Source organism: Gloeophyllum trabeum, assembly GCF_000344685.1.
Source record: "Gloeophyllum trabeum ATCC 11539 unplaced genomic scaffold GLOTRscaffold_00014, whole genome shotgun sequence".
Taxonomy (NCBI): domain Eukaryota; kingdom Fungi; phylum Basidiomycota; class Agaricomycetes; order Gloeophyllales; family Gloeophyllaceae; genus Gloeophyllum; species Gloeophyllum trabeum.
Window position 1 is genome coordinate 209,221 of NW_006920423.1, and position 12,472 is coordinate 221,692.

The 12,472-nt window shown below is 57.3% G+C and overlaps 5 protein-coding genes across 5 annotated transcripts in view; 2 read left to right on the forward strand and 3 right to left on the reverse strand.

Moving 5' to 3' along the window:
- Positions 1–496, forward strand: part of GLOTRDRAFT_140754 (uncharacterized protein) — a 1,653-nt gene extending 1,157 nt beyond the window's left edge. Inside the window, exon 5 of the mRNA XM_007871463.1 lies at positions 48–496. Coding sequence (XP_007869654.1) covers positions 48–315 — 268 coding nt within the window. The 3' untranslated portion in view covers positions 316–496. The remainder of the gene's footprint in view (positions 1–47) is intronic.
- A 68-nt stretch (positions 497–564) lies between these two features.
- Positions 565–1,306, reverse strand: GLOTRDRAFT_140755 (uncharacterized protein; the record flags this gene model as incomplete). The annotated part of the gene is made up of 2 exons (XM_007871464.1): positions 565–858; positions 910–1,306. 2 exons carry the CDS (start codon positions 1,304–1,306, stop codon positions 794–796), a joined length of 462 nt encoding a protein of 153 aa, XP_007869655.1. The 3' UTR covers positions 565–793.
- Positions 1,307–3,870: 2,564 nt separating this feature from the next.
- GLOTRDRAFT_140756 (uncharacterized protein) lies at positions 3,871–7,804 on the forward strand (the record flags this gene model as incomplete). Its single annotated transcript, XM_007871465.1, has 4 exons — positions 3,871–5,290; positions 5,353–5,504; positions 5,557–5,656; positions 5,716–7,804. 4 exons carry the CDS (start codon positions 3,871–3,873, stop codon positions 7,686–7,688), a joined length of 3,645 nt encoding a protein of 1,214 aa, XP_007869656.1. The 3' UTR covers positions 7,689–7,804.
- Positions 7,805–7,815: 11 nt separating this feature from the next.
- GLOTRDRAFT_117767 (plus-3-domain-containing protein) lies at positions 7,816–10,149 on the reverse strand (the record flags this gene model as incomplete). The annotated part of the gene is made up of 10 exons (XM_007871466.1): positions 7,816–8,174; positions 8,258–8,640; positions 8,697–8,816; positions 8,871–9,001; positions 9,053–9,124; positions 9,186–9,429; positions 9,481–9,572; positions 9,626–9,780; positions 9,839–9,937; positions 10,019–10,149. The coding sequence occupies 10 exons, from the start codon at positions 10,147–10,149 to the stop codon at positions 8,003–8,005; spliced, it is 1,599 nt and encodes a 532-aa protein (XP_007869657.1). The 3' UTR covers positions 7,816–8,002.
- A 321-nt stretch (positions 10,150–10,470) lies between these two features.
- GLOTRDRAFT_80738 (WD40 repeat-like protein) lies at positions 10,471–12,283 on the reverse strand (the record flags this gene model as incomplete). Its single annotated transcript, XM_007871467.1, has 8 exons — positions 12,186–12,283; positions 11,867–12,131; positions 11,652–11,812; positions 11,556–11,599; positions 11,429–11,503; positions 10,935–11,366; positions 10,688–10,882; positions 10,471–10,633 (listed from the first exon to the last, which is right to left on the reverse strand). The coding sequence occupies exons 1-8, from the start codon at positions 12,189–12,191 to the stop codon at positions 10,471–10,473; spliced, it is 1,341 nt and encodes a 446-aa protein (XP_007869658.1). The 5' UTR covers positions 12,192–12,283.
- Positions 12,284–12,472: the final 189 nt, after the last annotated feature.

The following is a 12,472-nucleotide window of genomic DNA, read 5'->3' on the forward strand; positions in this document are numbered from 1 at the left end:
CACCGTACTCACCGCCGCCCCCCCCCCCCCCCCCCACCCACACACAGGTACGCCGCGTCCCCGCCGTTCCAGCACATCATGTGGACGCAGACGCTCTTCTGGGCGGTCGGGTGCGTGATCTACGTGGGCGTGACGGCGGCGGTGACGTGGACGGCGACGTTCGGGTTCGCGTTCGGGTGGGTGCTCGGGCAGTTCTTCGTGTGGCTGCTCGTGTGGGCGGTCGCGAGCGTGTTCTTGTACTCGTACGGGCTGAAGCGGGAGAGAAGGTGGTGGGCGGAGAGGAAGGGGGAGAAGGCGGCGGCGCAGATTGCGTGAGGTGGAGAAGGGTGACCATCCGGAAGGACGATGTTGATGATTGATTGATGTAGTATACCGCTCTTTGCTTGCCCTCGGATGGTTTGGGGTTTGTATCGTTATTGTAACGCACTAGTTAATTGCTTTGGAGTCATGTATTATGAATAGATCATGTTTGGACGGAGTCGGAGGCGAAAGACGATGTGTGATTGACACGGGGGAGAGCATACATTCTTCCTCCGTGCAGGCCTCTCGTCGAAGGGTGAAGATGACAGTAGAAGTACATTCATATGCGTATGGTATACATGTACACATGGTAATACTAATAGTAATACAGCTTTTGTACACTGCTATGCGCCGACTACCCTGATATATATCCTGTACCGCGATTATAATATGTTTGTGTTTTGTGATTAGATCCGCTGCGCCCGCTGACTCTGTATGATATGCACACTGGATATGCATCGCGACCTGCGTGGTTTGTGCTCAGGGGTGTATATCACCGAGTCGCACCTGCTTCTACAGACGCGAACCCGGGACGAGACAAGTCGCTGCATGCGCTCACTGAACCATCCATCAGCACTCGCCACCTCGCCAAACAACAAAAAAGAGCACACACCTCGCCCAGGGTGATCTTCGCAGCGGTCGTGCTCGCCTTGCCCTCGAGCACGGGCTCCCTGCCCTGGACGCCGGGCGGTCTGTTCTTCTTGATCTCGCCGAGGTAGAGCTCCGCGAGGGGGATCATGTACCGCGGGCGGGAGGGCCCGTCGAAGAGGGTGCGCGTGAGCTCGAGCGGGGCGGGTTTGGGCGAGGGCGTCGGTGTCGGGGGATGTTGGGATTCAGGGAGCTCGGGCCCGTCGAAGAAGTAGGAGGTGCGGAACTCGGGGAGGGCGGTGGAGATGGTGTTGGCTGTGGTGCGGGAGGGGAGGGGCGTGGGGACGGCGGGGTCGCGCGGGCGGATGTGGCCGCAGACGCGGAGGGAGCCCTGCAGCTGGCGGACGTGCGTGGCCATCGTCGGGTGGGGTGTTAGGGCAGTCGGACGAGGCCTTTATGACGATCGGGCTGGGTGCAGCTGTTATCACGGGGAGGGAGTCCTGTCATGCGTTCCGGGGTACGTTCGCGGGGTAGCCGAGCCCCGCCGGCCGCCCCTCCGCTTTCGGCAATCCAGGCGTTACGAGGGCCCGCGACCGGGCTGGCCTCCGTGATTGAGTTGGGCAACTAGCCGGGACTGATACCGTATGGAACTCGCCATCGGTTGTATGTATGCATTCACATAGTACTCCATACAACGTTTACAGGCTGCGACCACCCGGATCTCATTCATACTGTGCGTTCTCAAGCACGTTGGATGTCATACGCAGCTGCGAGACCACTCCCCCGCTTGTAATTCGAACAGGCCGCGTCAAGGCGACTGGGGCGCCCGCGCAGACTTGGCGTCGTACTCGTCTTTGCCAACCGTCGGCGACGTTACCTGGCCACCTTCGCATCGAGGAACCCGCCAAGACGCGGCGATGCTGCTGCTTTGAGGCAGACAATAATCGCAAGAGAGGAGGGTGCTTCGCGCCATCCATCCTCTGCGTTCGGGAGGTGCTCGCCAGGCACGGCCGTGCTGTCTTCCTGGATTTACGCCTGCCTAGGTGAAGCTTTTCCGGTAGTGCCTTGCTCATACACCCGTCCTGTCTAGGTTCGAACGCGCAACTGAGGCGGCTCCGGAGACTCGGCGGATCCGACGCCCTACATACTCGTCTTTGCCAACCGTCGATGGCGTTGCCTACCTTGGGCTTCGCGCCGAGGAACGCCCCGCAGTTCGAAGCGCTGGGGCTTTAAGACAGACAGACAGATGAACGCAAGAAGGAGAAGCTTGCTCTTTATCTGCATGGCTTGGCGCGTATTGACACCATGCCTCCGGAGGACGGGGGAGCGTGCGGCTCCCATGTCCGCCCTCACCAGGACATACCACATTGCCTGGCCCGCGGCCTGTACGCCGCTTGTCACCTGAATTGCGCTCTGTCCTTAGGCCTTTGTCTCTTTATCCCTCCATCTCGCTGTCATATCCCCTTATGAGCTGCACGCTCTCCTCCAATCCCTACCTGACACCGTAGCCCTGTCTCCCAACTCCGCGGGTCACACGCGTGTATGGTCAGACATGGACCAACCGCATCTGTTCAGGAAGCGGGTTGCGCCCCGAGCGCGTGGGCGCACCGAATGCTGGCCGCTCAAAACCCCGGGAGTCGTCTGCATTGGTGCATGGGATTGCACTCTTGTGAGAACGGGCGAGTCTTGGGCTCTGACGACGGCGGTGTGCTCGGGTGGCACTCTGCCATTCATATCTCGAGAGACTTTGTAGAGCTGATTATCACTCTGAAGGGACTAGGCTGTTGTGTCGGGTTTAACGGCCGTTGCTCGCGATTGAATATTGGACCCCGCCCCTCTGAATCCTCTACTTGATCGCCGGGAAGACCCCGACGCGCGGGGATCCACGACTCGTCCGTCCACCGATACATAACGCCGTGGCCTCCCCCAGCACTGGCCGCCTTGGAAACACCCGCCACAACGCCTCACCTGTCCCGAAACGGAGAGCCTGTTTCCGTTCTTGGGTTGTCTGACTTGCGCTGTGGTGGTTATCCTCTCCCATTGGTAAATTCCACCCATCCCGGTCTGCTCGAAGGTCGGTCTTCCGGTACTCAAGTACCTTCGACCTTGCTTTGTTCATCGCGTCTCGTAACCAGACTCTTTGTAGGGAGGCGCACGATCTGACGCACGAACCTCGAATACTATACACTAAGCCCGTCATACGCATTCTCCCTTCCCGCCTTCCTCTCCGCCTCTCCTTCATGAGGCTGACATAGGGACTGGTTACGAGTCTAGCTGACTTGCCATAACCGTTCTTGACGACCCGAGTCCTATCTTGCGAAAGTGACCCGAGATCTGCACGCCCCCTTCCAACTCGTCCTCGGAGGATCCACGCGTCACGATGCTCAGGCATAAGCTTGTCTTCTGTCAATCGTTAAGAAAGGGCGGGTCTTCCGGAGAATATTTCTTCGCAGAATCTGCTTGGAAAGGCGTGATGAGCAGACGCCCGATGCTGCTGGACCATCCAGGGATTTGAAGTCTATCTCGCAGCACGGCCGATGTTGCCCCTCGGGGCACGCTGGGGTTACAGGGACAATGCATGATGAGACGAGCTCACTTGTGGATTACCGTAGCAGGGCTGTTGCAAAAGACGCGCCCACTCCCCATACTTGTTTGTCAATTGAAATGATACAGTGTCCTTTTGTAGTCATGTCTTGTATCATTCTCACTCGATTGAGACACAGCTTGAACTGAGTTGCACATCGAAGAATAGACTCGGTGCACGACAACGACCCAACAATAATAACGAAGCCACAGTGGTTTCGGAGGACAACATCGCAAGCGGCGATCTCGGGCCTTGCACAAGCGCGGGGAAGCCCGAAGGTCACGGGGTCGTGTGATTGCCTCGCGGGGGCGTCATTCTGGTCGTGACAGTCTGCAAGGCCACTATTATCATTGCCAACATTGAACCCGCCCCTTGCGCCCGTCGTCCCCGCCTCGACGATGCCCGACTCTATCGCGTCGTCCGAGCCGCTGAGCTCGCCCTCGCCCTCCCCGCCGCCACCGCCGCCACCGCCAGCGTCCAGGTCCCACCCCGCCGGCGCGGGTCTGGATAGCGATGGCTCTGAGCTGTCGGAGCTCACGGACGACGAGCAGGACAGCGAAAAGCGCGGGAGCGGCGCCCAGGACGAGGGCTCGCGCAGCCCGCGCCGGTCGGGCAAGAAAAAGCGTGGCTCGCTCGTGCCCGCGCCGATGTGGGACTGGGCGTACAAACAGCGGAAAGGCGTTGATCGGGGCGAAATGGTCGAGGAGGAGGAGGAGGAAGACGACGATGGCGGCCGCAGGGAAGAGAACTATCCGAGAGCTATGGAGGAAGAGGAGGACGAGGAGGACTCGCCGAAGGGTGAGAGCGCCGAGGATCGCCAGGACAGCCGCGAAATGAAACGCAGTGGGAGTCCCCGCAATGCGCTGGATCGATCCAACTCTGGGCCACGGTCCTGTTCAGCGACTCCGGATTCAACCTCGTACTTTGTTAGGAGAGCTTCTGCAGGTGGCGGCACCGATCGCCGGGAGAACGACGACGGCGAATCGGAGGCGGACGTAGAAGACGAACACGATTCCATAAAGTCCTCTAGGCCGTCTTCCAAAGAGAACTCTCCGGAACTCACAGACGACGAGCAAGAGGATGGCGACCCCAATGAAGAGGAAGAGGAAGAGGAGGACCGTCGACCATCGCCACGGCCCCACGTTGCCTCCATACGCGCAGAAGAGGAAGAGGAGGTCGAATCGGAGGACGCAGCGTCCGAAGACGATGCAGACGACGCAGGGCAGGCCGACGACCACGATGGGGCAGGCGACCAAGAGCGAGACGATCCTCCCATCCCAGTGAAACGCCCCACCCCACCTATCGTGAACTCTATGGGTCCCAGCGAAGATGTTACTGCGCCCGATCCCGCTACCGTGGTGCCCCTGCAAGAGAAGGCCGCTGCATCCTCAATTATGGCTGGCTCGGCTGTGATCGAGCCTCCTTCCCCGTCCTCATCCTCGTCCCCCAGCTCATCCCGCTCCGCCTCACCAGAACCTGGCACACAGTCGCGTCGACAAGCCAACCGAGACAGTAAGAAGGCCGGCTTGGACAAGGATGACCAAGCAGGTGGCACCTCCGGACCGCTGGACGCGAAAGGCAATGATGAGGACAGAGACAAGGACGGTGGCGACGGAGAGAATGAAGCCGACGTAGAAGTTGAGGCGGAAGGCGACGAAGTGGACGACCACGAAATGGAGTCGGATCTACAGCCCGCCCACAGAGCCGAAGCCATGGACGTCTTAGCGCAGATTGAGCTGAAGTTCGCTCTGCTCAGGGAGAAGCTGTACCTCGAGAAGATGGAGGGTCTCGCTTGGGAAGAGGCCTTGATTATGGATGGTAGGCACCGTTTACTGACCTCCGTGTTTCGTATCAACTCAATGCGCGGATTGCAATAACAGATAATCATCCCGAGTTATTGCACCTCCAGGCTGAATTATCTAAGCGCCGAGATATGCGTCTCGATCTAGCTGCAAAGCGACGATCCTATGAGGTGACGATGGTCACAAAGAAGCGGAAGGCAGACGAAGATGGTGTATGGAGTTGGTGGAAAGTACGTTACTCGCTGAGGGATGCGTATGGATTGCTTCATATTTCTATCCTAGTTCTCGAGGGATGAGCTACAAACCGACATGATATCTGAAACCAATAGGAAACGGAGGCGTCTCGAGAGGGCAAGGAGGGCATCTGAACGTCCTCAGCCTGGTGAGTGTATACCCTGGAACTACGAAACGCGTCTGTTTACGCTATGTCACTTTCTCCAGTGCGCCGCATCCCTGATCCACCAGTGAACATTCCTCCTGCACCGACGCTGCGGGATATCGTAAAGTCGACGCCTTTTGCGAGGCATTCCTATTCTCCCTCCAGCAGCAATTCTCAGAAGCGAGATAATATCCACGCCCGACCACTTGTCTATCCACAGTTGTCTTCACTGAGTTCCGCAGAGGTGGGCAATGACCTGGAGCTCATCTGGCAGCAACGGCGGAGACATGCGGATCCCCGTGCGCTGAACCCACCCATGGGGCCACCCCTCTCGCATGGGTATGAAGCGGGATATGGACCCATGGATGGACCTCACTACAATGGTTCCGGACCAAGCCGTGTCGCGCCTCCATTCCCGCCACATATGCAAGGTTACCCTGGTCCCAGTGTACCTTCGCGAATGCAGCACCATCATGCAGGGCCGTCCGGATTACACCAGTCCCACCTTCCGATGGACCAGGACATGGCTATGTCTTCTGCCGTCCCGCCTCCCTCTGGGCCATACACGCAACATCCTGCAACGGGTATGAGACGGTCGTTATCGCCGGTCCACGTGACCGCGAATGGCACGTCCGGGTTAGGTCCGTCCCAGAACGGGTGGTTTGCAGGTTCGTCGAGGGGCAAGCCGCCCGGGCAGCACGAGTGGATGAAGGAGTCCAGAAGGCCTAGCGGAGGCAAGGACGACTATGGTGACCGGGATAGGGAGCGCGAGAAGTGGGAGAGGAGCGAAAGAGAACGCGAGCGCGAGTGGGAGCGAGAGAGAGAGCGTATGGAGCGGGAGAGGTATCAGATGCAGATGATGCAGTCCCAGCCCGTTCGGCCTTCGCATGGTTTACATGCTGGACCTGGCCCTCTGCCTCACCCAGGACCTCCACACAACCATCACCACCACCACCACCATATTCACCACCATCACCATCCACAGTCCATGGGTGGCCCTGGGGGTCATTCGTCTTCTTCACTGAATAATACGCCGGGTCCCGGCGCGGGCAGTCCCCGCGTCTCTATGTTACCTCGCGAGTTCGATCTTGGTCGCCCGCACTCGGGTCCCCCAACTACTGAGATCATCAACCTCTCATCGTCTTCGACAAAGCGATCTCCGAACACGTATTGGAAGGGTGATGAACTCGAACCTGGTCGTGATAGGGTGCGACCGCCGTCAAACCAGCATCCTCTGGACGACCGACCGGTGCAGCATATCATGACGCCTGTGCAATTGATGACCAACCATTCTGGTCCTCATGCCCACGGGCCTCCTTCGGCGCCTGCATCCATTGCTCCCTCACCTCGGGGTCCATGGTCGGCTGCGGATGACACAGGGATGCGTCGTCCTTCATCCGCTGCGATGGGTCGCCCTAGTAACCTCTCTGGCCGGAGTTCACCAGGTCCTATGCACGGGTCAGTACATGGCATGCGTGGACCTCCGCCGTCATCTGGCTCGAGGCAGAGTCCTATGGTGACATCCTCGCCTCGTAACAATAAACCTCCGGCAACCACGAGCCCCCCGATGTCCTCATCCAATTTCCCTGGTCCCTTGAGATCACCTAGTCGCTCTTCACATGCTCTCCCACCCCCTCCTTCGTCCGGGCCTTCCTCTTTGCCTTCGATGACCGCACAACCGCCCCTTCCGCATGCGAGCAGTCCGGTTTCGAGACCATCCAGAGTTGGATCGCCCCCGTCGCTGTCTAAAATGATACATTCAGGCGGCCCCAGCGGTCCATCACCTCCGCTTACTGGCGCACCGAGACCTATGAGTCCATTATCGCGGTCAGCTAATGCCGATCCTCATTCTCATAGCCTAGGCCCGTCACCGTCATTCAATGGCACCAACAGAACCACCACTCCCCTCTCAATATACCCGGGGCACGCGCCGCCTCCCTCTAGGACTCTAGGTTCTGATCAGTCCTCGCCGCAATTGAGCAATAATGCTCCTCCTCCTAAATTGAATGTCGTTCAGTTAGTGGATGGGGCATAGCAGGACTTAGACGCTTTGTCCTTTTTTATTTCATAGGTCTTATTGTATTTTACCTCGCCATTGTGATTTATTGGAATGTACGGCAGACCACTGTTTGTGAAGTCACTCAATATATTACTGCGCTCCCGTCGGCTTCATATGAGCGTGTCTTCTCGTATCTCGAACAGAATGCATTGCGGATCAACGACCGAGCCATTAGAGTTGTATGTACAATGATATGATGATGATGAAACGTTTGCATGCTATAACAGAGCGATTGTAGCGTACACCGGCCAGTCCCATGTGAAGGTATGCGAATGAAGAACGCAGAATTACTAGAAGTCTCCGAGGTCAATCTCTATGTCGTTGAGTACCTGAGCAGCAAAACTCTTCGACTTGGTCCCAGGAGTTTGGTCCTGCCCAGGGAGGGCGGAGGGTGGAAGTGGCGAGACGTCCCGAGAGGTTGGCTCCGCGGCCAAGGTGCTTTGAAGGAGAGGCGTTCCGTGGCTATTGATGACAAGTCCAGCAGCACCAAGAGACAATAGGCCATGATGTCAAAAAGCAAAGCAAAGCAGGAGAAAGTTACAAACCTGGTCTTCGCTACTAGCACGGGTGTTGAAGTCCCAGACTTCGAGGCGGCAAGAGCCAGCTTGCGCTCTCGCCGCTTACGATCGGCCTCAGCGAGCTCAGCCTGGCGAACAGCTTCCAGGTTCGCTTTCCGGTTCCGCTCGTTCACCTTTGCCAAGATATCATTCTGGGGATCTTCGCTATCGCGGCGACGGGACTGGAAGTCCGTTGTGACAGCCAGCTCCTTGAGTTGCGCATCGATCTCAGTTACTTCCTTGAAGTCCTGTCGTCGCAGAGCGAGAGTCCTAGCCTGCGTCAGGCGCGACCGCTGGAAAGTGATGGAGGCATGTGAAGGTCGATGAGCGTTGAGCGCGTTCTTGCGGGCGAGCATGGCAGTAATATCGCTCTGGATAACCTTGGTTAGATACCGCGTCCAGTCCGGCGAGTCGCATCTCCACTCACCTCTGTCTTGGGTTGCGCGGGTAGCTTCGCTAACTGCTCGGCCTTCTTCTGAAGCTGTCTCTTGCTCGGCAGCTTTACCTTGTCTGCTTCACATGTCTTCACCAAGCGTTCGAATTCATGCTTAGGCTAGGCTCAGAACATCGTCCGACCGCAGTGCACAATAGGAACACCAACCGGCAGGAAGGCTGAGTTAGAGGTCCTATCCATGGGCCATTCCTTGATAGCCTTTCCGTGCCTGAGCTCGAACAGTTGATTAACAATCTGGTCATTCATAGGATACGGCTTCGTCAGGTCCGCGCCAAGATCTGAGGCAGTTAGCGCGAGGAACGACCGCCAGCTCATCAGCAGTAACGTACTAGTGATCTCGCAGATACGATATGTTGGCTGGCCAGATGGACTGCTGCCAATCAAGTACCGCACCCATGCACCTGCAGTCAGGAGGGCGAGAACTGAGCACTTGACACCGTCGATGGAGTGGCACATACGCACCTTTCACGTAGTCTTCGAACCAGGGGGCCAAATAATGTTTAGCCAGCAAGTCTCTCGATAACCTGACTTTCTCCAGATCCTCGAGGGTGATTGGCTCGTCCTCGGAGTGCTTCTCATCGAAGTATTTACGATCACGCTCTTCCTCCTCCTCCAATTTACTGATCATGCCCTCTTCCTCCTCTTCTGAGGACATCTCCATGTCAGTCGGCGATGACGATCGCTGGCGTTTCGGCGAACCAGTGGTCTAGAGGGCTGATGAGAGACCGTCGTGAGAGGCAGAACCGATTGAGCTCACTCGTTTCCTCTCGTCCTTTGCTCTACGTCGGGCCTTGAGCTCGTCGAGCTTACGGCTCTTCTCTTTGGTAGCACCCCGACCGGTGTGTTGCCCTGCAGAAACAAGACATGAATACCAAGCGACAGCTACAGCATAGGAGACGTACGTTTCGCAGCCCTCGCCACGGCATCAGCATCAGCGCCGCCATTTCGCTGTGCCCGGAGCATCTGATCCAAGTTCCTCTTGTCCTGGATCCTTTGCATCTCCTCCAGCCTTTGGGCCAGCACTTCTTCGCGTTCAATCTCGGACATCGATAGCAACCTACGCAGACGTGGCATTCCGTCAACAACCTGACCGCGGGCAGGAAACAACAACGTACTTCTCTCGGTCGAACTCGTCCTTATATTTGCCTTCGAGCGGGTACGGATTGGCCTGCTCGTCTTCGTCCTCGCTCTCCGGTTCCGCGTCGCTATCCGCGCTGCGGATGACAATTATCAGCAAGCACGCATAAATACCCAGACAAAGGGACAAAACAACAAAGAAAGAAACAAATGCTCACCCAGCCCTGCGCCGCTTGGTCGGCGAACCGTGGGCCGCCGACATCCTGCCCTGCCGTCTCTTTCGTTTCTTCTCGGTAGCGCCGGCGAGCTCGAGCAGCTCGTCGGAGAAGTCGCCGTCAGAGTCTGCCATGGCAATATGTACTCGAGTTTGTTTTGTTCAGAGTAACGGGGGGTACGGGGGTGACGGGTGACGAAGGCTAGGCAAGGCTGTGGCCACAAAACACTGATTTGGGCTACGGTGGGAATTGTTCGCAACGGCAAATGCCGGAAGGGCGCGGCCGCGTTCGAGTTCGACCGGGGGCAGATTGATGACAAGCAGATGAGTTCGCAGACGAAGAGAGCCTGTACTAGATAACATAGAATATTGATACATGAAGACCTGAGTAAAAATGTATCAGGATCGTGTCATTGGAAGGTACGCGCAACAGAACACTCACAATCCAAAGAAACACTAGCTCTGCTCTGCAATGACCACCTTCTTCTTCTCCGCCTTGGGCACACTCGCCCCCGCCCTCGTATGCTTCCGCCTGCGCTCCTCCTTGACCCTCTGTGCCTCCAACATCGTCCGCTTGAGCTCGGCGGCCTTGTAGACCGGCTTCGGCACATGGCGGCTCCTGAATTATACATACATGGTCAGACAGTGCGGTAGCACGCCTACACAAACGCACCTTTGTACCTTCCCGACCTCCGCGTCGTGCTTCCACCGCTCCTTGAGCGTGTCGCGGTACTCGATCGCGGCGCGCTCGCGCGCGGTGATGATCCCGAGTTTCTCGTGCGCCTTCGCTTTCCAGATGCGCACATTGCCGTCGTCCGAGCCGGACACCACGAAACGCGCGTCGGAGGTGAACACCGTCGACAGCACTCTGCAACGATGGTCAAACCTCATCAAACACCCATCGATGCACTTAAACGAACCTTTGCATCCGCTTTGTGTGGTACACCTCGGGCGACCTGCCCACACCCTCCTTCCATATTCTGACCGTCCGGTCCCAGCTGCCGCTCACGAACTCGAGGCCAGTCGGGCTCCAGTCGCACGACATCACAGCGGCTACATGCGCCTTGTAAATCTGCGTCGGCGAAGCCATCGACCGGATGTCGAACGTATACAAATTGTGGTCCTCGGACGCGAGGAGGACGGAGGTAGGGAACGTGGGCGACCACGACAGCGAGTTATTGCGCATCTGCATGATCGTGCGGCGCTCTGCCTTGCCGGTGCGGATGTCGTAGAGCGTGAAGGTCCGGTCGGTGCCGATGCTGGCGAGCACGGAGGGCTCGGAGAGGTTGAAGCGGACGGAGGTGATGGTTTCGGTTGAGGTGGGGAAGGTGAGGTCGGATATCGGGGCACTCCTGGTAGCGAAGGGTCCCTGCTTAGCGGGTAGACAGCTAGTAGAGAGGGTGTGGGACTTTACTTTGTCTCGTCCCAGATCAACACACTGTTCGATGCGGTGGCAAATAACGGGTCTGTCCGGTGATGGTCTATTGAGCTATATGAAACTGTGAGCCTACTGGCGAGAGATGGGACTGCTCGATACCCACTTGAAAACTGTCTTCCCAGGGAAAACAGATAATGGCTCCGAGGACTGCAATCGCGTCAGTCAAACCTGTCGTGTGAATGACAAGGAATCGACGCACACTCTCTGCATCTGTTGCACGCCACAGCTTTACAGTCCGATCCACTCCGCAGCTCAACAGTCTCTCCTCGTCAGCCCAACAAAGCCCTGATACTTTCCCCTTATGCGCCCCATTGAACCTCAACAGCTGCGTCCTCCGAGCCAAGTCATGTAATATAATCTCTACAAATTGCGTAAGCTCGCACCAGACCCAAACGAGCGACTGCACGCACACACCTCCGTCCCAGCTCCCACTCGCGACCGCAGTCAAGCTCTCCGGCTTCTTCGCGAGCACTTCCACGGCATCGATGTGCCCTTCCAGCGCGGCTACGAAGGGCTGGGCGAATATGCGCTCGAGTTTCGCGGCGTTCAGCGCTCGTTTGCGTTCGCGCGCTTTGGAAAAGGGGTGCATGGATGGGTCGAGATTCCGGGATGTGGGCGTAGGATCCCCCCGCCTCATTGGTAAGTGCGAGGATGGTGCATGCTGCAGCACCGATATTTTCTATGTTTGACCAATATTAGACGAGATAAGTCTGTGAACAACGCGGTAACGCACGACCATGTTTGCTCTTCCCCTCACAATTCAATTTGATTGGCCCCTTGTCTCGATATCCGTATGAAGAGTCGGATTACAGTACTTTTGAGGTTGTGGCTGAGAGAGAAGTCAGAATGATCGGGGAGACAGAAATTAGCACCGGCTGATCGATGTGCCGAATTAGCAGTGAAAGTATAACCATACGGCCTCAATCGTAGGATTCCTGTCTGCACTATGTAAGTACTGGCACACTAGGCTTCGTCGGTCTATTCCAATATGTTTCTGACATACGTGCAGCTGAGATTCGT